At 57.5% G+C, this 25,536-nt stretch overlaps 2 protein-coding genes across 5 annotated transcripts in view; one reads left to right on the forward strand and one right to left on the reverse strand.

The window, feature by feature from the left end:
• Positions 1–3,162, reverse strand: part of PPP6R2 (protein phosphatase 6 regulatory subunit 2) — a 73,946-nt gene extending 70,784 nt beyond the window's left edge. For 2 of the 4 annotated variants that reach the window (XM_048499451.1, XM_048499448.1), the window contains exon 1: positions 2,025–2,507. The gene's annotated coding sequence lies outside the window, so the exon portion shown is untranslated. Of the gene's footprint in view, positions 1–2,024; positions 2,509–3,028 lie in introns of those variants that run through there. The other 2 variants (XM_048499449.1, XM_048499450.1) reach the window with 2 other exon arrangements.
• Positions 3,163–5,966: 2,804 nt separating this feature from the next.
• DENND6B (DENN domain containing 6B) lies at positions 5,967–24,154 on the forward strand. Its single transcript, XM_048502233.1, has 20 exons — positions 5,967–6,135; positions 6,316–6,354; positions 6,448–6,490; positions 6,739–6,851; positions 7,104–7,184; positions 8,718–8,823; positions 9,535–9,614; positions 9,732–9,794; positions 10,883–10,938; positions 12,112–12,234; positions 12,427–12,522; positions 12,615–12,709; positions 12,955–13,020; positions 13,744–13,808; positions 21,275–21,364; positions 21,684–21,737; positions 22,149–22,258; positions 22,480–22,582; positions 22,734–22,808; positions 23,737–24,154. The coding sequence occupies exons 1-20, from the start codon at positions 6,001–6,003 to the stop codon at positions 23,857–23,859; spliced, it is 1,716 nt and encodes a 571-aa protein (XP_048358190.1). The 5' UTR covers positions 5,967–6,000; the 3' UTR covers positions 23,860–24,154.
• Positions 24,155–25,536: the final 1,382 nt, after the last annotated feature.

Genomic DNA, 25,536 nt, shown 5'->3' on the forward strand with positions numbered 1-25,536 from the left:
GAATTATTTTTAAAATTTACACAGAATTTTTTTTTGGAATTGTACTTTACATTATCTTGTTTTAATTTGAGGTGCTTTGTATTGGAGGGTTTTAATCTTTGACTGCAGCTGCCCTGAGTCCCGACTCTGACTGGGAATTGGGCCGGTACAAATCTAATAAAATAAAAAACTCATTTGAGTGAGCACAGTTCTGACCATCCCATCTCAAGAAAGATGTTGTAGAGAGGAAAAATACAGAAAAGGGCAACTGTGGTACTTCCTCCACAAAGAAAAGGTGTGTGGCCGTTCAGAGAAGAGAAAAGAAGATGAGAAGAGTTTGTATTAATACCCCTGCTTTCTCTCCTGTAAGGAGACTCAAAGGGGCTTGTAATCTCCTTTCCCTCCCCCCCACAACAAACGCCCTGTGGGGTGGGTGGGGCTGAGAGAGCTCTGAAGAACTGTGACTAGCCCGAGGTCACCCAGCTGGCATGAGTTGGAGTGGCCAAGCAAATCTGATTCCCCAGATAAGCCTCCACAGCTCAGGCAACAGAGCGGGGAATCAAACCCAGTTCTCCAGATTAGAGTGCACCTGCTCTTAACCACAACAGCACGCTGGCAACTTCAAGGGGTTATAGTAGACATTTATAAAATTGTGCATATGATGGAGAAATCACAGTGAATGTTTTCTTCCAATTTTAAATGACCGTATATACTCATGTATAAGTCGACCCCGCATATAAGTCGAGGCACCTAATTTTACCACAAAAAACTGGGAAAACGTATTAACTTGCGTATAAGTCGAGGATGGGAAATGCAGCAGCTACTGGTAAATTTCAAAAATAAAAATAGATACCAATAAAATTACATTAATTGAGGCATCAGTAGGTTAAATGTTTTTGAATATTTATTTCAAAGAAAAACAGTAAACTAGCTCTGTAAGTGGAAAAGAGGGTCAACAAGAACAATATAGTATCAACAATAACTTTAAAAGTACCAAAACCTTAGCTCAACCAGCAACCAAGCTAAAAAACAAGAGTTAAAATCCTTCAAAACTGGATTTTTGGTCAGGGGAGGAATGTTTATGTTAGCAGTACCAACATTTCAGAGTATCTTTAGGAGACCCTCCTGATGATACCACCCAGGTTTGGTGAACTTTGGTTTAGGAGGTCCAAAGTTATGGACCCTCAAAATGTAGCCCCATTGGAAACAATGGGGGATGGGGCACCCTCTTTGGGGGTCCATAACTTTGGACCCCTTGAACCAATCTTTACCAAACTTGGGTGGTATCATCAGGAGTGTCACTGGATGATATCCTGAAATTTTGGTGCTGTTAGCCTAAAAACCGTGCCCCCTGGCAGCCGACAAAATAAAAACCCTAAAATATTTTTAAAAATACAGCTGACTGGTTGAGGGGTGCTTTTTCAGCACAAAAAATGTGCTGAAAAACTCGACTTATACACAAGTATATACGGTACTTGAAAACAGAGGCACCCAAAGATGTCACTGGATAGCAGTTTCAGGACAGACAAAAGAAAGGGTTTCTTTGCATATCACACAACTAACTCCTGGGACTTCTGTTCATGCTCACAGCCACGGCCAGGAGAGCATCTGGCTTCACAGAAAGTTTAAATGATAACATGGAGGCCAGATCCATCAGTCGTTATTGTTCTCCATGACGGCGAAATGGAACATTTATGTTCAGAAGCAGTGGATGGGAGAGGACAATGACTTGGTTCCTGTACCCCCTCGGGGGGTGGGGGTGGCCTCTGTGAGAAACAGAGTGCCAGATCAGGAGGCCCACTGGCCTGATCCAGAGCAGCTCTCCCAATGCCTCAAGCACGAAAACTCGGCTGGGCTTGCAGCCGCCCTTCCAGCTCCCCCTGCGTCCCCCGGAGCCCGTTTCTCGGAGGGCGACCTGCTCTGAACCCGGGATGCCAAACTCCAGCACGCCCACAAGCACCGTCCCCCCAGGGCCGCAGCTCCTCCTGGCACAGCAGGCCTGGGCTCGGCCGGGCTCCCAGGAGGCGAGGGGGCAGGGGTCTCACCTCGTGGCAGCGGCCGTCCAAGCAGGCCTGTCCACACGAGCACCAACAACCACTGTGCGTGGCCTGGGCGCGGAGAGGGCCTCTCTCTGCCCCGCGTGGGCAGTCCTCCCAGGCCAGCACCCATTCCGCCAAGAGGAGGGCGCCCACGCGCCGCCCCCCCCCTCCCTCCCTCCCTCCCCCCCTCCCTCCCAGGGTGCCCCCAGCGCCGGGAGCCCGAACCTGCCGCCACTCCAGCCCGCCCGCGGCGAAGAGCTCTGCCCCGAAGCCCCTCCCGGGTCTTCGGCCCACCAACCTCACCGGGCACGTTCTAGTATTATGGGAGAGGGAGGGGGGGGGAATCCCCTCTGACCCTGCAGACAGCCCCAGGGCAGCCCGGGCGGGGGGGGGGGCGGACTCGGAAGACTCCCCCCCTCCTCCTCCTCCTCCTCCACGCAGCAGGGAGGGGCCTCCTCGGCCAACCTGCCCCCCCGCCCCGCCCCGCCCCGCCCCCTCGGCAGGGCTCACCCCCACCCCCACCCCCGGGAAAGAGCCCCCCCCCTGCAAAACACACAGGCCCCGCAGCAGGGCGGGGGCCCGGGGCGTCCTCACACGCGCACGCGCACGCACCCCCCCCCCCACGGCACACGAGCAGCGGAGGAGGAGGAGGAGGCCCCGCGGCGCGCCCCCTCCCCCCACACACACGGCGGGCGGGCGGGCGGGCGGGCGGGGGCGCACAGGAGACGCGCCAGGCAGGCAGGAGGGCCCAGACCCGGGTGGGGGGGGGTGGGGGGGGCCGGGCCCATCGCCCCGCTCCTCCTCCTCCTCCTCCCGCCCTCCCTCCCTCCCTCCCCGCCGCGGGGGCTGGGAGGGGGGAGGGGGCGGCCTGGCTCTCCCCCCGCCCCCCTCCTCCGACCCCCCCCCCGGCGAGATCGGGACCCAAAGCAGCGCGGCCCGTCCCCTGGCAGCAGGGCCGGGTGGGGGGAGACGGGGGCGCTGCGGGCGCCGGCCCGCCGGGGGGGCCTCACCTGAGGGGGGCTTCTGCTTCTCCCGCTTCAAAATGGCGGCGCCGAGAGGAGCGGGCGGGGGCGGGGCTTGCGCGGCTGCCGGCCGGAGGACAGCCCGCGCATGCGCCCCGCGCCTCCACCCCGGCCCAGACACGTGGTCCTGCGCTGCCCGCCGCTCCGTCCCCCCCCCTCCCGTCCGTGGGTCTGGGGGCGCCCCTCCGCTCTCTCTCTTCCGGGTGGGGGAGGCCTCGCCTGGGCCCGGCTGCTGCAGCCCCCTCCCTCCCTCCCTCCCTCCCTGGGGTCTCTGGCGGACTGGCCCGGTTCTTGCGGCGACGTGGGTCGCGCGCTGGCTGAGCGTCCCGCACCGGGGATTCGGGGGTGGGGGGGGGGATGTGCATCCTCCGGCTGTTCCCAGGCCAGAACCGCTGGCAGAGGCGGGGGGGGGGGGCTTGCAGCGCCTGCGCTCGCGGGACGGACTTTCCCCAGGAGAGAGGATGGATTCATGCTCTGCAGCCCAAGCCACGGAGCGCTGCTCTGATGCCCAGGGAGGGGCTGTGTGCTGCTGCTGCGCGCGTGGCAAGGGGAGAAGCCCCGTCCCAGAGAAGGAAGGCGACTTCGAGTTCAAATTATTTCCTTTATCGAAAGCAGCTGCAGGAGTAACCATTTAGACTGCCGTTGCCAACATTTAGGATTAAGCGCCAACACTACTCCATTATACCCACTCTTCATGCCCGCTTCCACATTACATCACACCATCCCTCAGTTCCAGTTCCCAAGGGAGAACACCCCTCCAGTCGCGCAGGAAGGAGACGGCGTGGCCTTCACTGGACCAAAAGAACCCACGCTCCCTAACTCCTTGAAGCGCATTAGACCAGCAAGTGTCTAATGAGCAGTTTCTCTCCACTTGAAAGTGGAACCTAGAAGGAACCCAGAGTGGGCAGTCCCAGAGAGAGGATCCCACATCCTGGCCAGGAGTCATGGCAGGATCCAGCCAGAACAGAGCTTGTTGAGAGCCCAAAGGGTTAACATGGAACTCCACCTGATTGGCTAGTAAGAACGGCCTCGCCTTGTTATCCAGAGCGCTGGGAGTTTTGAGGGAGAACAGATTTGAACACCAGAGTGAACAGTTGTTTGGTTGTAGCTCTGTTCTCTGGAGGCTGAGGGCCAGTGAACTGAGCTACTCTAAGTGCTAGGAAGGGTAGATTTAAGTTAGGGGATCTTTGTCCTGGAGTTAAGCATAACACAGTAACACTACTTAAGCACACTGGTGGCTTGGCTGATTTTCCCTGAGGGGAACCCACCCAGCTGTGGTGCAGTGAAGCTCCTGGAGGTGGTTTAGTTGGTAAAAAGAGAAAAGGTTGGGTTTTCTGTAGGAAAGCCTTGCAGCCTTCTCTGATAAGCACAATGTGAGATAGACACTCTAGAGGAGAGACTAGAGTTAGTGAGGAACTGTGTAAGTTATTCTTATCTAAAAGTAGAAATTAAGGTTTTGTTTGTACATGAACTAGAGAGCCAAACAGAAAACTAAACACCTATCCTAGTGGGTCCATCTTCTTGTATATAATTTCATCCTTTCTCAGAAAAACTTCCTGATTTTGTTTCTTGTAAATAAAACATTTTGACTCTTTGTTTAAACTTTACAAGCCTTTGGTGCCAATTTATTATTTTTTTTCTGACAGAAAGTAAAAGTTTATTTTGGTGTCCCTACAGAGCTGCTAATCTACCTGTCTGCAAAGTGTCCCAGTTGAACTGAAGACTATTCTTACTGTTTAATATAATTTATAAAAGCGGGGGAAATGCAAAGTGTATACAGAAAGTCTAAATTACCACATTCACGCTACTGCATTGCATATTGACAAACAAAAGGAAGGCTCGGTCAAAGCATAATGGACTGTTAGAATTTTGGAGGGGAAAGTCTTTTCAGGGCAGGGGGGAGGCACTTAAGGGCACCGCTCCGTCCTGCCCTCCCTCTTGTCATACCAGGCTGGAGTGGTCTGAATTACAAGCTGCCCACTGGGAGCCCTGCAGGGCTGCAGCTGCCTGCTCTCTGCACTTCACTGGCTTTTCTGGGTGTTGCCCCCAACACCTTCAAGAGCCACAGAGTGTGAGACGCTGTAGGCAGAGGTGGGATCCAACCAGTTCTCACCACTTCTCTAGAAGTGCTTACTAATTTTTTCCGAGTGCCGAGAAGGGGTGACTAAAGCAACCTCCCTGCCCAATAGGGACTGGAGGGGCGCGTGTGCGGCGGCGCCATTGTTTGAATCCCACCATCATCGGAAGCTGTTATTAAAACTTTTGGATCCCACCACTGGGTGTAGGTACCCCAGAGGAGCTCCTGGGCAGAGCATTGTCAGCTTGGGAGCCAGGGAAAAGAACCCTGCTGAGACATACAGTCACCGGGCTGGCCAGCCTAGAAACGTGATGTGGACCTAGGCAGGATTCTTGATGTGAGACCCGCATTTGTGCCAGTGCCGGGGTCATGCCAGGGTGTCCACAGCCCTTTGGGCCTCGCCCTGTGGACTGCACTGTCAACGTGGTCCTTGGCTGAACACGAGGGAATCAAAGGGGCCAACCCGCAGGACCCGCATATCCAGGAGGTGCCAAAGGGCGGGAGAGGGCTTGGGGGGGGGGGGGGAGGCCGTTCCTTTGCAGCCCGCAGCCTCCCACCCTCTGCCCGTTCCTCGTGGGAGGGGAGCAGCCTTTGGGGGGCTGAGGTGGCCCCATGGGTGCAGGCAAGGGGGCATGTTCGTTGGGCGTGTGTGAGGCGGGGGGGGGGGGCTGCTGCTGCTGGTATCTGGTCAGCCATGCCGCTTGCTTGCTTGCTTGCTTGCTTGCTGGGTGGGGGGGGGGGGGGCAGAGCGGCAGAGCCCTCCTGGGGCAGTGCGAGACGGGGTGCGGCGCCCGCGTCGGCCGCCAGGGGCGCTGGGCCTCCGTGACCGTGCTCCGCGCAGGCGCCCTGGGTCCGGGGGTGGGGGGGTGGGGGCGGCGGCGGCATGGAGCGAGCGGTCCCTGGGCGTGATGGGGGGCCCCGCTCGCCCCCCTCGGCCCTGCCCTGGGGCGGCCTCTCGGCCTGGCTGGAGTGTGCCTGCGCCGTCACCTTCGACCTGGAGCTGGGCCAGGCGCTGGAGGTGGGCGGGCGGGCGGGCGGGGGCGGGCGGGGGAGGACGAGGGGGGAGCCGGGATGCTGGGCTGGGGGGGGGGCTTGGAGTGGGGGTCCCAGCGCGGACCAGCTCCCGTCCCGTCCCCCATGTGAGCCGGCCCCTCTTTTCTCTCCCTCTCCCCCCCTTCTCTGACTTTGGGCGGCGCAGCTGGTGTACCCCCCCGATTACGCGCTGACGGAGAAGGAGGTAGGTGGGGGGGGCGGCCTGGGGGGGGGGGTCCCTTCCCCTCCCCCCGCTGAGTCGCTGACGACCCCTCTGTTTGGGGCGCGTGTGTTGCAGAAGACGAGCCTGTGCTACCTGGCCTTCCCGGACTCCTACTCAGGTGCGCTGGGGGGCGGGCGGGCGGGCGGGCGGGCGGGGGTCTGGCTGGCTGCGGCCGGGGGGGGGGGGGGGGCGCCTGTCGCCAGGAGGCTGCCCCAGCTTCTGAGAGGGGCGGGGTCTCTGGAGCGCCTGCCCGGCTGCGCTCTTGCCCCTGCCGTCGGGGGCTGTGGGGGCTCTGCTGCCCCCCCGCCCGCCCGCCCCCCAGCCGCTCCTGGGCCCCCTCCCTCCCTCTCTCTCTCTCTCTCGCAGGCCGCCTGGGCGACACCCAGTTCAGCTTCCGCCTCCGACGGTCGGGCGGGCAGCGGAGCCCCCTGGACAAGGAGGGCCCCGAGTACGACCGAGCGGCCCCCCTCTGGCTGCAGGTGAGTGACCACGCGGGGCCCCGTGTGCGTCCAGCTCCGCTCTCTCTGGGCCGGGGCTTTGGCTGGCTGGAGACGGCTGGCCGGGCATGTGCCCTTCCTGCGCCTGGTCCTCTGGCGCCCTCCAAGGGGGGTGGGGGCTGCAGCTGGGATGGAGGCAGGTGTGGATGTCTCTGATGCATTATGGGGGCGGGATATCTGCCGCTGGGGCTGCTCTCCAGATGACCACCTCTGCTTCCCCCCCGCCCCCCACAGCGGGAGCCTGCCCATTATTTCGGCTACGTGTATTTCCGGCAAGTGAAAGACAGTTCCCTGAAGAGGGGCTATTTCCAGAAGGTGAGTGGTGATGCTCTGAGGTGTGGGGCACAAGGCCCTCTCGCGGGGAGTCCTGCCCTCCCTCCGGGGAGTGCCCGTGGGTTGGATTACAAGCCTGGAGTCCCTCAGGCCCGCAGCCGTCTGCTCTCAGCATGTGGTCACCAGCTTTTCTGACTGTTTCCAAAGGCAGAGCACATTACGATAGTCCAACCTGGATGTGGCTGGAGCACGTATGGGTCAGCACGGGCCGCTCATGCTGTTCGAGGAAGGGCTGCCGTCAGCCTTCCTTCCAACAGTGCTGCAGAGGAGACTGGAGAGCCCCCCGCAGACCAGGATCGGCCCCCTCCCCAAGCTCCAGCCACCCTCCCTCTTTGAGCAGCAGCTCCGCTGGCGAGCAGCCTTGTTGTCCCCCAGCCTTGTCTGGACTGATGTGCAGTTTATTGGGCCTCCCTCGAGGCCCCTGATCAGCACTTCCACAGGCCCACCCAGCTCAGCCGCTCCAGGGAGGGTGCGCTTGAGACCCCAGCACCCACGGCCTCCTTCTGCACCTTTTGTCTTCAACAGCATCTCACTCGTTCCAGAGAGAAATAGGGATTCTTGTCTTCCAGCTCCCCAAAATCCCACAGCTCCCTTTTCCCATTGAGCCTACTGAGAAGAAGCCCTCCACGCCTTTAGCTCCCGGGGAATATTCTTTCAGGGGCTTTCTGTTCGCCTCCCCTGCGGAGAGCTGTGCTGTCTCGCAGGTATCCTTCCCCCCCCCCCCCACGTTGCTTCCTGGCTCCGCCCTGTTTTACGTGCCTCAGTGTATGTTTCTAAGATCCCTGTAGGGCAGTGATGGCGAACCTATGGCACGGGTGCCAGAGGTGGCACTCAGAGCCCTCTCTGTGGGCACACGCAAACAGAGTTTGTCATGTGGGGGGGGGGGGAATTGCCCCCCCCCCCCATCTAGGCTGGCCTGGGCCGCTGGGCTCGATTATTAGCATTAAACCTAAGACCTAGTTTTGGGGAAGCAGTGTAGGTAACCCTGTTAAGCGTTGTTAAACCCCACTGATTTTCATGCAAAGAACTAAAGCGTGATCCTTTACATGGGAATAAGCTCGGTTGCTGGCAATGGGGCTTGCTTCTGAGTAAACCCTCCTAGGGTCGTGATTCACCCGCTTGAAGAGTTCCACGGTTGCTTCAAAACAAAGCGACTACCACCAAGCTTACTCCCGAGTAACGCACGCCTCGGAGCCAACCGTTTTTTCTAAACGAAAACCTCAGTATTCAGGTTAAATTGCGGGGTGGCACTTTGCGATAAATAAGTGGGTTTTGGGTTGCAGTTTGGGCACTCGGTCTCAAAAAGGTTCACCACCACTGCTGTAGGGGGTCTGCTGTAGAAGGAAACGTCAGATATGCATATTCCAGACATGCTGCAGAAGGGCCCAAAGGAGCCCAGCCGGTGAGCCTCACACCTGCAGAGGCACTGGGGCCGTGTGGCGTCATGATGGGCAGGGGGTTTCCATGCAGGCCACCCATTCTTGGCGGGGTGTGTGTGTGTTGTCTCTCTTTCAGTCCCTCGTTTTGGTATCTCGCCTGCCTTATGTGAACCTTTTCCAGCGTCTTCTGCAGCTCATCGCTCCCGAGTACTTTGACAAGCTGGACCCCTGTCTGGAGGCGGGTGAGGAGCTCGGTTGCGTTGCTCGGGGCGTGCTCTGAATGCGGGGGTGTGGACCGTCCCACTTGCGAGCGTGGCCACCTCTGCGTGGAGTGGATGTTACATCCTTGTCCTCTCTGTGTGGGAGAGGTGTGCTGCTCTCCAGCGGGAGAGCGGGTTGTGGGTGGCTGCAGAGGGGCAGGTCCATGATGACCCACTCAAGCAAGAGCTTCCATTGTTGGGATGAGCTGGCTGTATTTCTCACATCCAGTGGCAGGTTGAGGCCTCCACCAGGGGCTCAGGGGTAAGCAGGTACTTTCCTGGACTGCTGGAGAATTGGATTGGGGCGGGCCCTGGGTTGCTGGGATCAGCCCAAGGAAGTGTTGCCTCCGAGGCCTCGCCCTCCTTCTCCAGCAGCGCCTCCGGCCAGTGGAGGAGTCCCCTTCTGTGGCTGGTGCAGTTTGGGCAAAAGGCCCGGCTGCAGCTGGGCCCACCGGCGTCGTGGGTGGAGCAGGGCAGAGGGTGAGACCGCTGGCCGCCTCAGCTGTGCCTCTGTGTGTCACCTGCCTGGTGCTTGTGTTTATGTTGTGCCCTTTTTTCTGCTGGGTTGACTTCAAAAGCACCTTGTTGTTCAAATGATGTGTCTTGCTGTGGAGCCGGGGGTGAGGGGGGGGGGTTCCACCTCGGGGGCTGGAGGGAGTCCAAAGCTGCCTCTTATGCTTTGCTTTTTCCCAGTGTGCAGCGAGATTGACCAGTGGCCGCCTCCAGAGCCCGGCCGGGTGCTGAACCTGCCTGTGATGGGTGTGGTCATTCAGGTGCCTGGCGGGGATTCTTCCCTTCCCACTGGGTCAGGGTGTGGAGGGGGGGACGTTTTGCAAGCATGTCTGCATTCTCATGACACCCCACTCCCTGTGGTGTGTTCTGTTGCTCAGGTGAGAGTTCCCTCAAGGGCAGACAAGCCTGGATCCAGCCTTGACACGCCCGTGAATCAGGAGGTGAGAACTTTCTGGATCAGATCTTGAGAAGGTGCTCTGAGCCGGCAGGTGTCTCTCGCTCTGTGTGTCTGTGTGTGTGCGCGCGTGCATGCATGTCTGTCCATTTCCTGCATACAGCATGCCGTTAGAGGGGAGGCCGAGTTTTTGTTAAACTGTTGAACTGGAAACTTGGTCTGGTGACCGTAGGTGGCAGGCAGAAGAGCCCTGCTGGATCTGACCAATGAGGGCCCATCTCCTGCTTCTCACAGGGGACCATCGACAGGGTTTAGGGGCTGAGACCTTCCCCTGGTGTCACCTCCTGGCACTGGGATTCAGAGGTTGACTGCCTCTGATTATGGAGGCTCTGGTCCCGGCAAGGCTACTCAGGCCCAAGCCACAGGAGTGTTTTCTGGAGGACCTTCCCGAGTTTCTTTTTCTGGGGTTGACAAATTCAACACTGGGACGTTCTACGTTATTGCAGAGTTTTTTTCATTTGGGAGGCTGCATATTACAGCCTCTTTGGTCTTACAGGGAAGATTCTGAATAGGCCTTGATCTGACGGAATATCCCTGTGGACTCAGTGAGATCAGCACGTCCTGCTCAAGTGCTAGTTTTGTGAGACTATCAGGGGTTATTGTATCAAGGGGTTTGTTAGGGTTACTCCCGGTGCTTCGGAAACCTCGTTTTATTTGTTTAGAGATAATGATCCGAAGGTTACTTCGGTGCTAGTAAAATTGTTTCAGTTCTAATCCTTGCACCAAAAAAAAGATGAATAAAACTTTTCTGCTGCTCAAGATTTGTAAACCAATGAGCTTCTGTGGGGGTATAAAAGGAAAACAAACGGGACGCTAGAATGGCTTTCAGCCGCATCGGCTGCCGTGCACGCCCTGGGCGCCGAGGCCCGAGAAGCTGGTTTCTGTGAGTGCCGCTTCACTGAATGGCTGGGAGTCAGCCTCTTTTTGGAGGTAAAACAAGGACTCCTCTAGAGTTGCCCCCACCAGCTTCCCAGGGTGACCTTCATAGATTGTTGTTGAATGGAACGGTCGTGGGTCTGGATGAGAATCCCAACTTCTGTGGGGCTGAATGAGCTGCCTTTCTGTTCCCTCCAGGACCTCTCGCCAGCCCCCCTCGTGCTCAGCAGTGTCTCTGAGCTGGACCTCTTCCGGTGAGTCCTTTGCCTTCCGTCCCCGCGGGTGAGCAGGGCCTGGGAGACCAGGAGGTTCTGCCAGGTGCGCTGAAGGTGCTTGAGGCAGGTAGCAAGAGGAGGAAGGGGGAAGAGCAGCAGCGGGGATTGCTGCCTCGCCTTTCTTCAGAGAGGCCTCCTCAGGTACATTGGGCCAAGAGGCGATGGGGGGCTGCCAGTTCTCTAGTAACGGTCTGGTCTGGCCAGCGGGCACTTGAGTCCTTGTCTAGGGCCAGGTGGTCTTCCGTGGCCCACCAGAGTGAGGCCAGGATGGCTCATGCCCAAGAAGGTCTTGTTTGGCGGCTAGACTGATGGCTGGTCTGTTGGCACGGCACCCTCCTTGGAGATCCTTCATGGGCCCAGGCGGTGAAGCAGGAGCAGGAGAGCCCCCTGTGTAGCCCGTGCAGCCCAGCCCCACCCACTCAAAGGAAACGAGAAGTTGCCTCACCCTGGGTTGGGCTCTTGGACCGTTTTGCTCGGTCGATCCCCTCTGACTGGTGGCTGGCAAAGATTTCTGCTTAGCTCGAGATGCTGGAGACTGGACTGGATTCAAGGTGCAGGAAACGAGATCCCACCCAAACAGCAGGGGGAAAACCCTGACTGTCAGGGCTGTTGGACAGTGGAAGATGCTGCCTTGGAGTGCGGTGGTGGAGTCTCCTTCTGCGGAGGTTTTCAAGGAGAGGCTGGGTGGCCACCTGTCTGTCGGGAGTTCTCTGATTGTGTGTTCCTGCCTGGCAGGGGGTTGGACGGGGTGGCCCTTCCTTGGGGTCTCTTCCAACTCTATGATTGTATGAACCTGAGACCTTAGGTGTGTCCTACCACTCATCTGTGACCCACCCCCCCTTGACATGTGAAGTTTCCCTCCATCTGGTTTGGTCCTGGCTCCTCTGAGTGGCTGTAGCTCTCCAGCGTCTCAGGCAGAGAAGGATCTTTCTCAGTTCCTGCTCGCTACGATTCTTCACTGGGAGGTGCTGGCAGGGTTTGAGCCTGGGGGCAGCCCCATGGAACGTGTCTGCGCCGCTGCTGAAGGTGGTGGGGCGCTTCTCCTCCGTGAGCAGCCCACCCCCACCTCTGTTGGCCGGTCTGTGGAGAGGCCGCGTGTCTTTGCCTGGCCTGCCCCTCATCCCCGCCGCCTCTCCCGGCGTCTGGCCGCAGGTGTTTCCAGCCCGTGCTGACCCACGTCCAGATGCTGTGGGAGCTGATGCTGCTGGCGGAGCCCCTCGTGGTCATGGCCCCCTCGCCCGCCGTCTCCTCGGAAGTGGTTCTGGCGCTCACCAGGTAAACTCCTTGGATTTGCCACATGGCCGTCATTCACCTTCCTCGTTCAGAGGACCGGTCTTGGCTTGCTGTGAGGGAGTGGCAGGCAGACTGGGCCGGGGGTGGTGGGGTTGGGCAGCCCCGCAGCCCAGCGAGTGGGACTTCTCTGCGTAAGCCGGCCCCCACACAAGTGGTCCTTCCTTCCTGCCCCAGCTGCCTGGCTCCTCTGAAGTATTGCTGCGACTATCGTCCCTATTTCACCATCCACGACAGCGAGCTGAAAGAGTACACCACCCGGACACAGGCCCCGTGAGTGCTCCCCCGTGCCTGTGCTGTGGCTGTGCTGTGGGGAGGGGAGGGGGGGGCATTCCGCTGAGGACCACCCTCTTTCTCCCCCTCAGGCCAAGTGTTGTGCTGGGAGTCACCAACCCCTTTTTCATCAAGATCCTGCAGCAGTGGCCCCACATCCTCCGCCTGGGGGAGCTCAAGATGGCGGGTGAGGGGATGAAGCAGCGGGGCCGAGGGGGCCGTGGGAGCAGGGAGGCCAGGGGAGGCTCCTCAAAGAGGGGCTGCGAGAGCAGAGCTGGGGTGGGAGCTGGACTTCAGTCCTTGGCTCCTCAGCACGGGGGGGGGGGGCTGTTGCTGGGGAAGCCCCCTTCTGTTGGTGGAGGGGGCTTGGCTCTTGTGACTCTTGGGGCACAGGCGCTGGGGTTGTAACACCTGCTCTATCTTCCCCTGCAGGTGATCTGCCCAAGCAAGTAAAGGTGAAGAAACCTGCCAGGTTAAGGTCCCTGGATGCCAAGCCAGGTGTGGCCTGCTTTGGGCAGAGTGTTGAGCCCCCCATCCCAATGTAGGGTTGTGAATGACTCACCTTGGCAGAGCGCGGCTGGTGTAGGGGGTCTTCTGGGAGCCCCTGGCCGGGCCCAGCCCATCCTTGGGAAATGCTTCTCTCTCCGTCCAGTAATGGCTTGATCAGCAACTGCGGTGGGGTTGTTTGTTGTTTCTACTTGAAAAGTCGTGTCCTGCTTTTCTGCCCAGTTAGAACTCCAAAAGCAGAGTGCCGTATTACAAAGGTGCTAAAATTTGCTTTGAAAACAGTGCATATTTATAAAATACCAAATGTAAACAAAGAGGAAGGATAAGGGAATCCCAAACCAAAGAAAGTCACCACCCTCTGGATGAGAACAATAGAGGGGGAGGGGTTACTCTCACTGGGAAAGGAATCCCACAGCTGTGGTGCTACCACTGGGAAGGCCCTTTCTCAGTTTGCCACCCGTTTAGCCTCAGATGGCAGGGCACCTGGAGCAGGCCCCCCAAAGATGCCCATAACGGTTGGGTAGCCAGGCCTCAAGGGGTGCTGGGGGTGCCAAAGACTTTCAGCCGGCCAGCTGTGGGCACCCGCTGCTTGCGTCCGGATGGCATAGGTGCGGCAGGCCGCCTGCCGCAAAGCTTGCCTTCTCGTTGTCCGCGGTCTTGGCGGGGCTCCTCATCCAGCCTCGGTGGTGACAGTTTGTCTCTCACTCCCACTAGGACTTTACTCATCGTATAAACCGTTCCTGCACAAGGACAAGGCCCTGATCAAGAGACTCTTAAAGGTGAGCGGGGGGGGGAGGGGGGCTTTCACTGGTGTCTTTCTCCGGGACCTGCGTGGCAGCTCAAGCAGTTGTGCCCCCCCCCTCCCCGACTCTGAGGAGCAGCACTTGGCGCCGTCCGTTGCCCAGCCCAGCTCTTCCAGGACTGCAGCAGCCAGAATCTGGCCAGGGCGAGTGAAGCCAGGGCTGCGTTCCAGCACTCCTTGCGCTGCTGGTCTCCAGCTTCTCCCAGAGGGGTCTGGAACAGAATCCTGGCAGGCCAGATCCAGAGACAGGTGCTCCCTGGCCAGAGTCTTTGGGGCCAGCCCTCTCACCCTCCGGAGCAGTCTGGCTGGGGCTGCTCTTGGCCCTGTCCTGGGTCCCAGGGAAGGCAGCCTCTGGGGTGTGTCTTTCTTGAGAGGGGCGCCTGCTGGTGGGCCCGCAGCGCATGGCACACTGCCGGCCAGCTCAGCACTGCTGCTCAGCGGGAGAGCGGGAGCCACCATCTCGTGCCCACTGGTAGCCTCTGGGCATTTCCAGCCCCTGAAGGTCCCTTCTGCCCTACATCAGGCCTGGACACAAAGAGCTAGAACATGAGCTCCAGGGCAAAAAAAATTCTTTTTACCGTGCTGTGTACAGGGGCCTCAGTTTGGCACAATAAATCCTGAATGAGCGAAAGAGAGAAAAGAGGCGGGTACTTAACCAGTCAGTAACTCGGTTGCTGTACCCAGAGGACACAGCCAAAAGAGTGGAGTCAGACAGAAACACAAGACGGTGAGACGGAACTGTTCCATTGCAGCCACCGCAACTGAGATACGACTGTCCCCAAACAGGCATTCACGCTTGCACCGCCCCAGGGAGCAGTGCGGTACTTCTAACCAAACAGCTGAATTTGGGTTCTTCCAAACGCTGTTCCTCCCACGCTGTTAGTCTGGAGCAAACCAACCCTCAGAGAAACAGTGTGCCCCAGAGGGGCTGGCAGATGGGCTGGGAAAACCCGAGAAGCGCTTTGAGGTCGCGAGGAAGGAGTCCCTGGCCAGGGATGGCGAGTGTGACGGGGGAGGTTTGGCTGGCCGTCAGGAAGTGGAGCAGGGGCCACAGTAAGGAGGGATGGAGGGTGAGATGAGGTGGAAGGCAGCCCGGGGGAAAGGCAGGCGGGCAGTCTGCCTGTATCGAAGGGAGGGGTCCAGCCCTCCCGTATGCAGAACACCCGGAGGTGTTTCTGGAGGAGCTGAGCTGCCCTCCGTATGCACCTGGGTGCTGGGGGGTGAGGGGAATGATCCCACTGGCTGCCCAGCGTGGTGCAGAACTAGGATCCACACACTGGCATTGGGGCAAAAGTGCAGAAAGGTGTTGCCTGGAGAGGTCCAGGAACCAGGTCTCGTTGCAGGGTGTGGGCAGGCGGGACTCCTCCTCGCCAGCTGTGGCCAAGTATAGGCTGATGGGCTTTCCACCAGAGAGGCTGTGTTGTGGAGGAGGCTCGGGGGGGGGGGGGCTGCTCACTGTCATGCAAACTTGGTCTGGTGACCATAGGTGCCGGGAAGATGCCCCGGAGAGCCAAGCAGTGAGGCTGGATGAATACTGTTCTCCCGGAGCACTCAGGCAGGCAGGCAGGCAGTTTCCCACGGAGAGCACCTAGCGGGAGTCATGCCTTCATGGCGAGGTGGGACGTCGTCCATGCCCAGCTTCTGTGTAGTGGTCCGCCCACTCTTAAAAAGACCATCTTTAGATCCTGGAGATCTGGCCAATTACCGTCCCGTTTCGAACTTGTCGTTCCTCGGGAAGGTAATTGAGAGAGTGGTGTTGGAGCAGCTTCAGGGCTTTCTGGAGGACACATCGGCGCTCGATCCCTTCCAGTCCGGCTTCCGTGCTGGGCATGGGATGGAGACCGTTCTCATCGCCATCACAGATATGCTCCGCATGCAGCTAGACCAGGGGTAGGGAACCTGCGGCTCTCCAGATGTTCAGGAACTACAATTCCCATCAGCCCCTACCAGCATGGCCAATTGGCCATACTGACAGAGGCTGATGGGAATTTATTTATTTATTTATTTATTTATTTATTTATTTATTTATTTATTGGACTTCTAAACCGCTCCATCCCCGAAGGGCTCTGGGCGGTGTACAACATGACATATAAATAACAAATTATAAAATAATTAAAACAACGATGACAAGAACAATAGTAATAATAATGGAGGCGTCCGACCAACCCCATTTTTAAAATTCTCCCCAAAAGAGAGGGAAGGAGGGCGGTGAGTCACATTTGATAATGGCCAGGATGGAAGGCCAGTTGGAAGGCCAGTTGGGGGCACCATTTCAGCAGCTGGTCTCTCCAAAGGCCCGGCGGAACAACTCCGTTTTACAGGCCCTGCGGAATTCACCAAGATCCCGCAGGGCCCGAACAGCCGGAGGAAGGGTGTTCCACCAGGCCGGGGCCAGAGCCGTAAAGGCCCTGGCCCGTGTGGAGGCCAGCCGCATCATAGAGGGGCCAGGGACCACTAATAGATTAGCCTCCACCGAGCGGAGAGGCCGTGCAGGGACATATGGGGTGATGCGGTCTCGAAGATACGAGGGTCCCAGGCCGCGTAAGGCCTTAAAGGTCAACACCAGCACCTTGAAAATGATCCGGAACTCTACTGGGAGCCAGTGCAGCTGGCGCAATACAGGCTGAATATGATCGTAAATGGCGCTGCCTGTAAGTAGGCGCGCCGCTGCATGCTGGACCAGTTTTAGTCTCCGGAGCAAACGCAAGGGAAGACCCGCGTAGAGCGAGTTACAATAGTCTAATCTGGAGGTGACCGTTGCATGGATCACCGTGGCTAGGTCTGCCCAGGAGAGGAAAGGAGCCAGCCACCGGGCCTGGCGAAGGTGAAAAAAGGCAGCCCGGGTTGTATGGGCCACCTGGGTCTCCATTGAGAGAGACAAATCCAGGTGGACCCCCAGGCTGCGCACGGAGGGGGTCGGTGCCAAAGTGGCCCCCTCCCACACCGGCGGCTGGAAAATCCTGTCCTCCCCCTTGCGGCCAAGCCAGAGGATCTCCGTCTTCGATGGGTTCAGTTTTAACCTGCTCTGCCGCAACCAACCAGCAACCGCCTCCAAACAGTGCTGGAGAGCCGCAGGGGCGGCGACCGCTCCCCCCTCCATCAACAGAATGAGCTGAGTGTCATCAGCGTACTGATGGCAGGTCAGCCCAAAACTCCGTACCAGTCGAGCAAGGGGTCACATATAGATATTAAATAGCAGCGGGGACAGTAGGGCCCCCTGGAAGTTTTTCAATCAAGGCTTGGCGGAGGTTCGGTCCTCGCACCTCACTTGTTGACTTCGACTCCGGAGGGAACGCCAGGCAACTATACTGAAGTATGCCAGTGCCCCTCGCGACCGGAGGCGCTGGAAGCGGTGGGGTCAAAAGGTCATGGTCGACCATCATCAAACGCCGCGGTAAGATCTAACAATAGCAGCCGCGACTATCCGCCTCGGTCGAGTTGAATACGGAGTGTATCCGTTGACGGCGACGAGAACAGTCTCCTGTCCTACTCCAGCACGGAAGCCGGACTCGATGGGCTTCCAAGGTCGATGTGTCATCCAGGAAACCTTGAAGTTGCTCCAACACTACTCTTTCTCAATTACCTTTCCCAGGAACGAAAGATTCGGAACGGGGCGGTAATTGGTCAGATCCCTCGGATCTAACGGTGGTCTTTTTAAGAGTATGACCACTGCCTCCTTCAACTCCATCCGGAAAGACTACCTGCCTGTAGGAGCCATTGATATTACCTAACAGATAGTCGTAGCTCCACCCTGCAAGTTTTTACAAGCTTTCGTGATGGGCACGGATCCAGAGGACAGGTAGTTGGTCTAACAGCAGCTAAGGTCCTGTCAACAGCGGCTTCAGAGAGCAAGGAAAACTGGGCCAAACAAGGGCCTGAAGACGGCAAGGGAGCCTCCAGTTCACTAATTGTAGCCAACGTGGGGGGAGATTCCTGGCGGAGCGATTTAATTTTATCCGCAAGCAAAAGCTCATAAAAGCCTCACAGCTAATGCTCAATTGTGGATTTGAGGACCTCTCCGATAGGGAGGTTAAAGACCGAATTATACGGAATAATTGTGCTGGGCGGGAGCTAGCGGATGCGAGAGAGGAGGAGAAGAAGGTTCTCTTCTCTCCTTCGTCGCCGCCACTTCATGGTAGCTTTCATAAACGTCTCTATAAGATGTTCGCGCAAGAGTCTTCGCTACTGTGATTTCCTCCACACTCGCTCTCGACGTCTAAGCACCCGTTTCATATTGCGCAACTCCCCAGTATACCAGGGAGCACGCCGAGAACGGGGGCGTAGAGGACGCCGGGGGGCAACAACCTCGATGGCATCGGAGAGCCGGGAATTCCAGTCCTCCACTTGCTCATCGAGTGTGCCGGCGGGTTCAGAGTCCCGCAGAGCATTCAGGAAACCAAGTGGATCCATGAGTCTCCACGGGCGGGCATAAATTGGCCCGTCGCCTAGACAGGGGTGTTGCGGTGCGTCCACCCGAACCTTCAGGGCATAATGGTTGGACCATGGCACTCTGTGAACAGAGGATACGACCAAGCTTAGTCCCGACCCGAAGACCAAATCCAGCGTATGCCCGGCCTCATGAGTGGGGCCAGAGTTTATTAAGGAGAGGCCTAGTGTCGCCATGGATGATACTAGCTCCGCAACCGCCGTGCATGAGGCGGCGTCAACATGGACGTTGAAGTCCCCCAAGACTATAAGCCTGGGGAACCGCAACGCCCAGTCCGACACCACCTCCAGCAGCCGCGGCAGGCCGTCTCCCGGTGCGCTAGGCGACCGGTACACCAGGAGGACGGCCAGCCTCTCCACGGATAACCACTCGAGGCCGGCGCGATTTCCATCTGCTATGGCGATCTCCGGGACGGGGACTGCCCTAAAGGGGATAGATTCACGGGTGAACAAAGCCACCCCACCCCCCCGGCCCTGTGTTCGCGGTTGGTGGAGACACGTGAAACCTGGCGGCGTGACCTCGCACAAGGCGACTGTCTCACCTTCGCTCACCCAGGTTTCGGTGACACACGCCAGGTTTCGGTGACACACGCGCACCCAGGTTTCGGTGACACACGCTGGGAATTGTAGTTCCTGAACATCTGGAGAGCCGCAGGTTCCCTACCCCTGAGCTAGACCGAGGCGGATCGGCGCTGCTGGTGCTGCTCGATCTTACAGCAGCGTTTGATGTGGTCGATCACGACCTTTTGATCCACCACCTGGCTGCCTCTGGAATACGAGGCACTGTCCTTCAATGGATTGCCTCGTTTCTCCAGAATTAGGGGCCAACAGGCATAGTGCTTGAGGGATGAGGCTTCCCACAGATTACTTAATTGTGGGGTTCCTCAGGGGGCCTTGCTCTCCCCGCTCTTATTTAACATCTACATGCGGCCCCTTGCTCAGCTGGTGCGGAGTTTTGGGCTGGTTTGTCACCAATATGCGGATGACACCCAGCTCATTCTGTTGATGGAGGGGGGAGCGGCCTCCGCCCCTGCAGCTCTACAGCACTGTTTGGAGTCGGTTGCTGGTTGGTTGAGACAGAGTAGGTTAAAGCTTAATCCAACGAAGACGGAGGTCCTTTGGCTGGGCCGGGGGGAGAGACCGAGGGAATTTCAGCCGCCTAAGTTGGAGGGGGTCATGTTGATTTAACATCTCTGGCCTTTCATGACGCAGGGGTCCGCCTGGACTCTTCATTATCAATGGAGAGCCAGAGTGGCCTATCATTACCCAGGTTGTTCTGCGTTTTTCCATCTTAAGCCGAAGCTGGTGACTGGCTCCCTATCTCTCCCAGTCTGACCTGGCCATGCTGTGATCCATGCGGCAGTCACCTCGAGGCTGGATTATTGCCAACTCGCTCTACGCGGGCCTTCCCTTGCAACTGATCCGGAGGCTGAAGCTGGTCAGGAGAATGCAGCGGCACGGCTTCCACAACAGGTGAGTATTAGTTATTCCAGACCATATCACTTACAATGCTTATTGCCGTCTGCACCACTGGCTTCCGGTGGAGTTCCGGATAAATTTCAAGGTGCTGGTATTAACGTTTAAGGCCTTACTGGCGGCATGGGGCCCACATACCCTCTTGGGACCGCATCGCCCCTTATGTCCCACATAGATAAATGCGCTCAGCAACGGCGAATTTACTGGTGACCCCTGGTCCTGCGGTGATGCGGCTGGCCTCCAACCGGGCCAGGACCTTTACGGCTCTGGCCCCTGCCTGGTCAGATCGCTTTACCTCCGGCTGTCGCGGACCTCGCGGGGACCTTAATGAGTTCGTGTTGAAGGACCTGCAAGGCCAGAGCTCTTCCACCGGGCTTTTAAGGGGAACCAGCCGTGGATCTACTACCCCCTACCGACACCTGAAATTAAAACCCCGAAATTACCAGGGCTGCCGTTCCATGTACCCGGCTGGGCCTGCTTTATTTATAAATTCCATCGCAGGCCCTGCCTATTTCCTCCCCTCCTTTTTTCTTTTTGGCCTTTGACGGGGCGCCTGTCTTAAACAATTTTATAAATCGGGTTGTTAACTTACAGTTTTCTCGTTGTAAACTGCTGCTTAGGTTTTAATGATTTTAGTATTTTATGTTGTTGATTTGCTGTTTGATGTAACAGCCATGTTGTGAGCCGCCTTGAGCCCTCCGGGGATAAGGCGGCCTATAAGTTCAATAAAATAAAAAAATAAAAAAATAAATAGTGCGGAAGCAGAGGAGGTGTCTGCCTGGGGAGGGGTCAGGTTGCCTGTACGTGGACATCAGCCAGGCCCTGATGTCGCTAACAGTAGTCTTTATTGACAAGTCTCAGCAAAGCAGGGCACCAAACTGTTCAAGTGGGAAAAGCCAAAGGAGATACGGGGCTAGCTGAGTCCTCTCCCGGCTGTGCCAGGCGGCAGGAAGGCGGGAAGGCTGGCGAGGGCAAGGGGATGTCTGGAGAGAGAAGGACCATTATCATGTTCCTTAGCAACGGAGGCGGGCTTCTTCTGTTAGGCCAAGGCAGGAACAGATAAGGGCAGAGTTCCTCCCCTTGCAGTTGGTGGCTGCCAGCCTCCTGGCAGGAGTCTGCCCTTAGTTAAACGAGGTTGAGAGGAAACTGGCAAAAGCTAGAAAACACCCACAGAGCAGCAAAGCTGTCAAGCCAGGAAGTTCAGGCAGGAGTCTGGCAGGAGGGGGCCTCTCTCACTTCCGCACTGGGTGGGCACGGGCTCAGCCAGCTGGATCTGAAGCAGCAGCGCCTCCCCCATTCTCATTGGCTGGAGTGATGCCTGAGCTGGCAGCAGTGGCCAACCAATGGTGCTGGGGGCTGCACAGGCCCCAGGGAGCCTCTGGCCCTCCCTGCGCCAGGCCACACTGAGCAGAGCCTTGAAGCCTCCCCAGGCCAGGTGCTGGGGGCCGACTGAGCCCTTCACGAGAGGAGCCAGACCCGAGATGACTCCATCCCTTCCGCTTGCTCTCGTCCCTCCTGCAGGGCATCCACAAGAAGCGCTCGTCTGAAGCCCAGAGCATACTGCTGAGGCAGCACCTCCTGGAGCTCACGGAGAGCTTCATCATCCCCTTGGTGAGTTCCCGGCAGGAAGGGGGCTGCTTCCTTGGCCCGTATCCCTCCGTGATGCTCAGGGAAGGGCGTCCTGCTGCCTCTCAGAGGCCACCACCCGTGGACAGGACAGGTCCCCACCCTCGGTGACATCTCCTTCCGTGACCAAGAAGGGTTTGCTCTTGTGCTGTGGGGAGTTTCTCCTTCCCATTACTTGCTTGCGAGGAGCACCATATGTGGTCACAAGGAGAAGGGCTGCTGGTGCTAGAAGCAGAGCGGCTTCCCTGCATCCTGGAGAGATCGGTCCGAAGGGTGCCTGACTTCCTCTGTGCTTCTTCCACAGGAGCACTACATGGCCAGCCTGATGCCGCTGCAAAGAGCCGTCACGCCGTGGAGGGTACGGAGCTGCCACTCTCCTCTCTGCTGCAGTGGCTGCGACTGCAGCTGTAGAGAGCCTGCCCAGGGGAAACGTGGAGGCATCTCTCCAGCTGCCCAGTTCTGGGCCATGACAGGCTGGCCCCTCCAGCACCTCAGCCCAGGAAGCCCTGCTTGGGACTGGCTGCCCACAGTGTGTGGGCAGGGGTGCCGCTCAGGCAGTAGCTGAAGCGCACGGATGGAGTTCTCTTCATCAGGCTGGGGCTAGTCTGCAGTCTGCCCATCCCCCACCACCACCACGACCGCACCCCTCGGGATACTGGGCTCTGTGGATGGCCGAGCGGTGCTTGCTTGAAGTCTGCTCATGGGACATCCCAGCAGGCTGAGCACACACGAGCTTGGTTCATACCCCTCATGTCTCCCCCTCACACAGAACCCCCCTCCGATCCGCCCCTTCCAGCAGGAGGAATTCCTCAAGACCCTCGAGAATGCTGGGCCTCAGCTCACCTCTGTGATCAAAGGGGACTGGATTGGCCTGTACAGGTAGGCCCTGTTGGCACTGTGCCTCTTGTGATATCCCTGAACGGCATAAAGTTGAACAGTGGGTCACACAGAGAGCCAGTCAGACTTGGTTCAAAGCATGGCTCATGGCCGAGTGTGTCAAGTGGATATTATCTCATCTGTTGGGAATAACAACCACAGAGCTGTTAAATCTGGCATTCTCCTCAGGGGTAAGTTGCTCCCCCCTTCTCACCCCCGGACAGGCGATTCTTCAGGTCCCCCATCTTTGACGGCTGGTTCCGCCAGAGGCACAAGGAGATGATGCACAAGCTGGAGGCGCTGCACCTGGAGGCCATCTCGGAGGCAGTACGTGAGGCTGGGGCAGGAAGGGCGGCCCCTTTGTGCAAGGACTCCCTGGCATCGAAGCCCCTGGCGGGCGGCTCCCCTGCCAGCACTTCCTGCCCCGCCCCCTGATCTTGCGGTGAGGCAAAGGGGTGTCTTTCCTTCCTTCCTGCAGAACATTGGGGCCTGGATGAAGCACAAATCCGAGGTGGAAGTTGTGGACCTGGTGCTGAAACTCCGTGAGAAACTGGTGAGCTGCTTCCCGCTCTCCCCCCCCCCCCCCCGGGACAGACTCCACGGCCTCACCTCGGGTGGTCTGATTTGCCCGGGTTCTGCTGGTTTCATCCAGACGTTTATAACCTGTTTTTCTCCCCACTGGGAGAAATCTTCTTGGTGTTGATGGGAGCAAAGTTGAAAGGTGAGAGTCCGAAGCCCAGCTCTTTGGGTTCAGCCTGGTTCCTGGAAGAGTCAGAGAAATCTTTTCCTGCATCGGACCACGTCAGGCTACCCGATGAGAAGTTGTTTCCGTGCCTTTAGAAAGACAGCATCAGCAAGGTTCTCTGGCATGACTGCTTTTCATGTTCAGGGAGTGCTCCTCATTCAAGGATGCAGCCAGTCAGCCCCTTTGAGAACACCTTGGAGTGTCCTGCAGGTATCTGAAACAAATGGGACACACATACCCCGGCATGGGGCTGTCCAGGCACAGTGGTATGGCCCCGTGTGGCTGATGGCAGGATGTGACCCCCTGTCAAGGCTCTGCCTCCCGGTGGCCTTCTGGGAATCCTGATGCCGAGAGGCGGGTGGGCGTGGCCCTTGCCTCAGCCTTGCAGTGTTCCTCTCCCCCTGCCCTTGAGGGGTGTGCAGCTGAGCTGCACCTCTTCCTTGGCAAGGCTGCTGCCCGTCCGTGGCAAAAGCATCCCGGAGGGGGCTGTGGGCCCCTGCTGAGCAGCACTGGTTGCAGAGGCCCAGGGTGTCCAACTCTGGTGCCTCAGATGTTCATGGACTACAATTCCCATCAGCCCCTGCTCTAACCTCTTAGCCTTGGGGCCTGGACTCTGCTCTGGGAGGGAGACCGAGTTCTGGGTTTTCAGAACAGGCAGCAGCAGCAGCAGCAGCTCCAGGGGGACTCGCCTTGCTCGGCTCTGCCTTCCTTTTGCAGCTCTGGTCTCCCCTTGCAGGTGCGAGCCCAGGGCCACCACTTGCCGGTGAAGGAGGAGGCGGCCCAGCGTGTGCGCCAGCACATCACCACCCTCGTCGGGTCCCTGCCGGAGGACCTCCAGGCTGTGCTGTGTCCACAGTGAGCAGCCTGCAGCAGCGGCGGTGGAGCCCATCTGCCCAGGGCCGCAGTTGCCGTTGGGGAGGCCAGCCTGCCTGCCTGCCTGCCTGCCTGCCTGCTGTGACGCGTGGGCTGGGCCGGGGGTGCCCTGAGGGCTCTTGCCAGGCTACGCAGGAGGAAGGAGGAAGATATGTCAGCAGCTGGGAGGCCTCCGCCTGTTTGGCTGAGGAAGGGACCGCCTACCCCTGCCTCCAAGGGGCTATTCCACCCATGCCCTCTAGCAGTCCAGAGGCCAAGGGGCATTAGGAGCATTGTTTAGTGCTAGACAAGGAAGAAGTTCTGGCAGCCATTGATAAACTAAATGCTACCAAATCCCCTGGCCCAGATTGCATTCATCCAAGAGTTCTTAAAGAGCTCAAGCATGAAATTGCTGATCTTCTCACATTAATATGCAACTTATCCCTGAAATCAGGCTCCATCCCTGAAGACTGGAAGATGGCCAATGTCACACCAATCTTTAAGAAAGGGTCTAGGGGGGACCCAGGAGATTGCAGGCCAGGCAGTTTGACATCTGTTCCTGGTAAAGTAGTAGAATCTATCATTAAAGATAAAATTATAAAACATGTAGAAAAGCAAGACCTGCTGAGGGAAGAGTCAGCATGGCTTTTGCAGAGGCAAGTCCTGTCTTACAAACTTACTAGAGTTCTTTGAGGGTGTAAACAGGCATGTGGATAAGGGGGAACCAGTGGACTGTCTACTTGGATTTCCAAAAGGCTTTTGACAAAGTTCCACACCAGAGACTATTGAGAAAACTCAGCAATGAAGGAATAAGAGGGGAAGTCCTCCTATGGGTTAAAAACTGGTTGAGGAACAGGAAGCAAAGAGTGGGTGTAAATGGGAAGTTCTCACAATGGAGAGATGTGGGGAGTGGTGTCCCCCAAGGATCCGTTTTGGGACCAGTGCTCTTTAACATATTCATAAATGACCTGGAAGTAGGGGTGGGTAGCGTGGTGGCCAAGTTTGCAGATGATACCAAATTATGTAAGAATTGGTGAGAACCATGAAAAGGATTGCTTGAAGAGCTCCTAGCGGACCTTGATAAATTAGGTGAGTGGGCTAAGAAATGGCAAATGCAGTTCAATGTAGCAAAATGCAAAGTGATGCACATAGGGGCAAAAAATCCAAACTTCACATACATGCTACAGGGGTCAGTGCTATCAGTCACAGACCAGGAAAGGGATTTAAGGCGTCTTAGTTGATAGTTCCATGAGAGATAATATCAACTCAATGCATAACAGCTGTGAAAAAGGCAAACTCTATGCTGGGGATAATTAGGAAAGAGATTGAGAATAAAACTGCAAAGATTGTCATGCCCTTATATAAAGCCCGTGAGTAGCTGACCGCACTTGGAGTACTGTGTTCAGTTCTGGTCGCCACATCTCAAAAAGGATATCGAAGAGATAGAAAAAGTGCAGAGAAGGGCAACGAGGATGATTGAGGGACTGGAGCACCTTCCTTATGAGGAGAGGTTGCAGCGTTTGGGACTCTTTAGTTTGGAGAGGGAGGCGGCTGAGGGGGGATATGATTGAAGTCTATAAAATTATGCATGGGGTAGAAAATGTTGACAGAGAGACATTTTTCTCTCCTTCTCACAATACTAGAACCAGGGGGCATCCATTGAAAATGCTGGGGGGAAGAATTA

Source organism: Sphaerodactylus townsendi, linkage group LG06 (genome assembly GCF_021028975.2).
Source record: "Sphaerodactylus townsendi isolate TG3544 linkage group LG06, MPM_Stown_v2.3, whole genome shotgun sequence".
Lineage (NCBI taxonomy): Eukaryota > Metazoa > Chordata > Lepidosauria > Squamata > Sphaerodactylidae > Sphaerodactylus > Sphaerodactylus townsendi.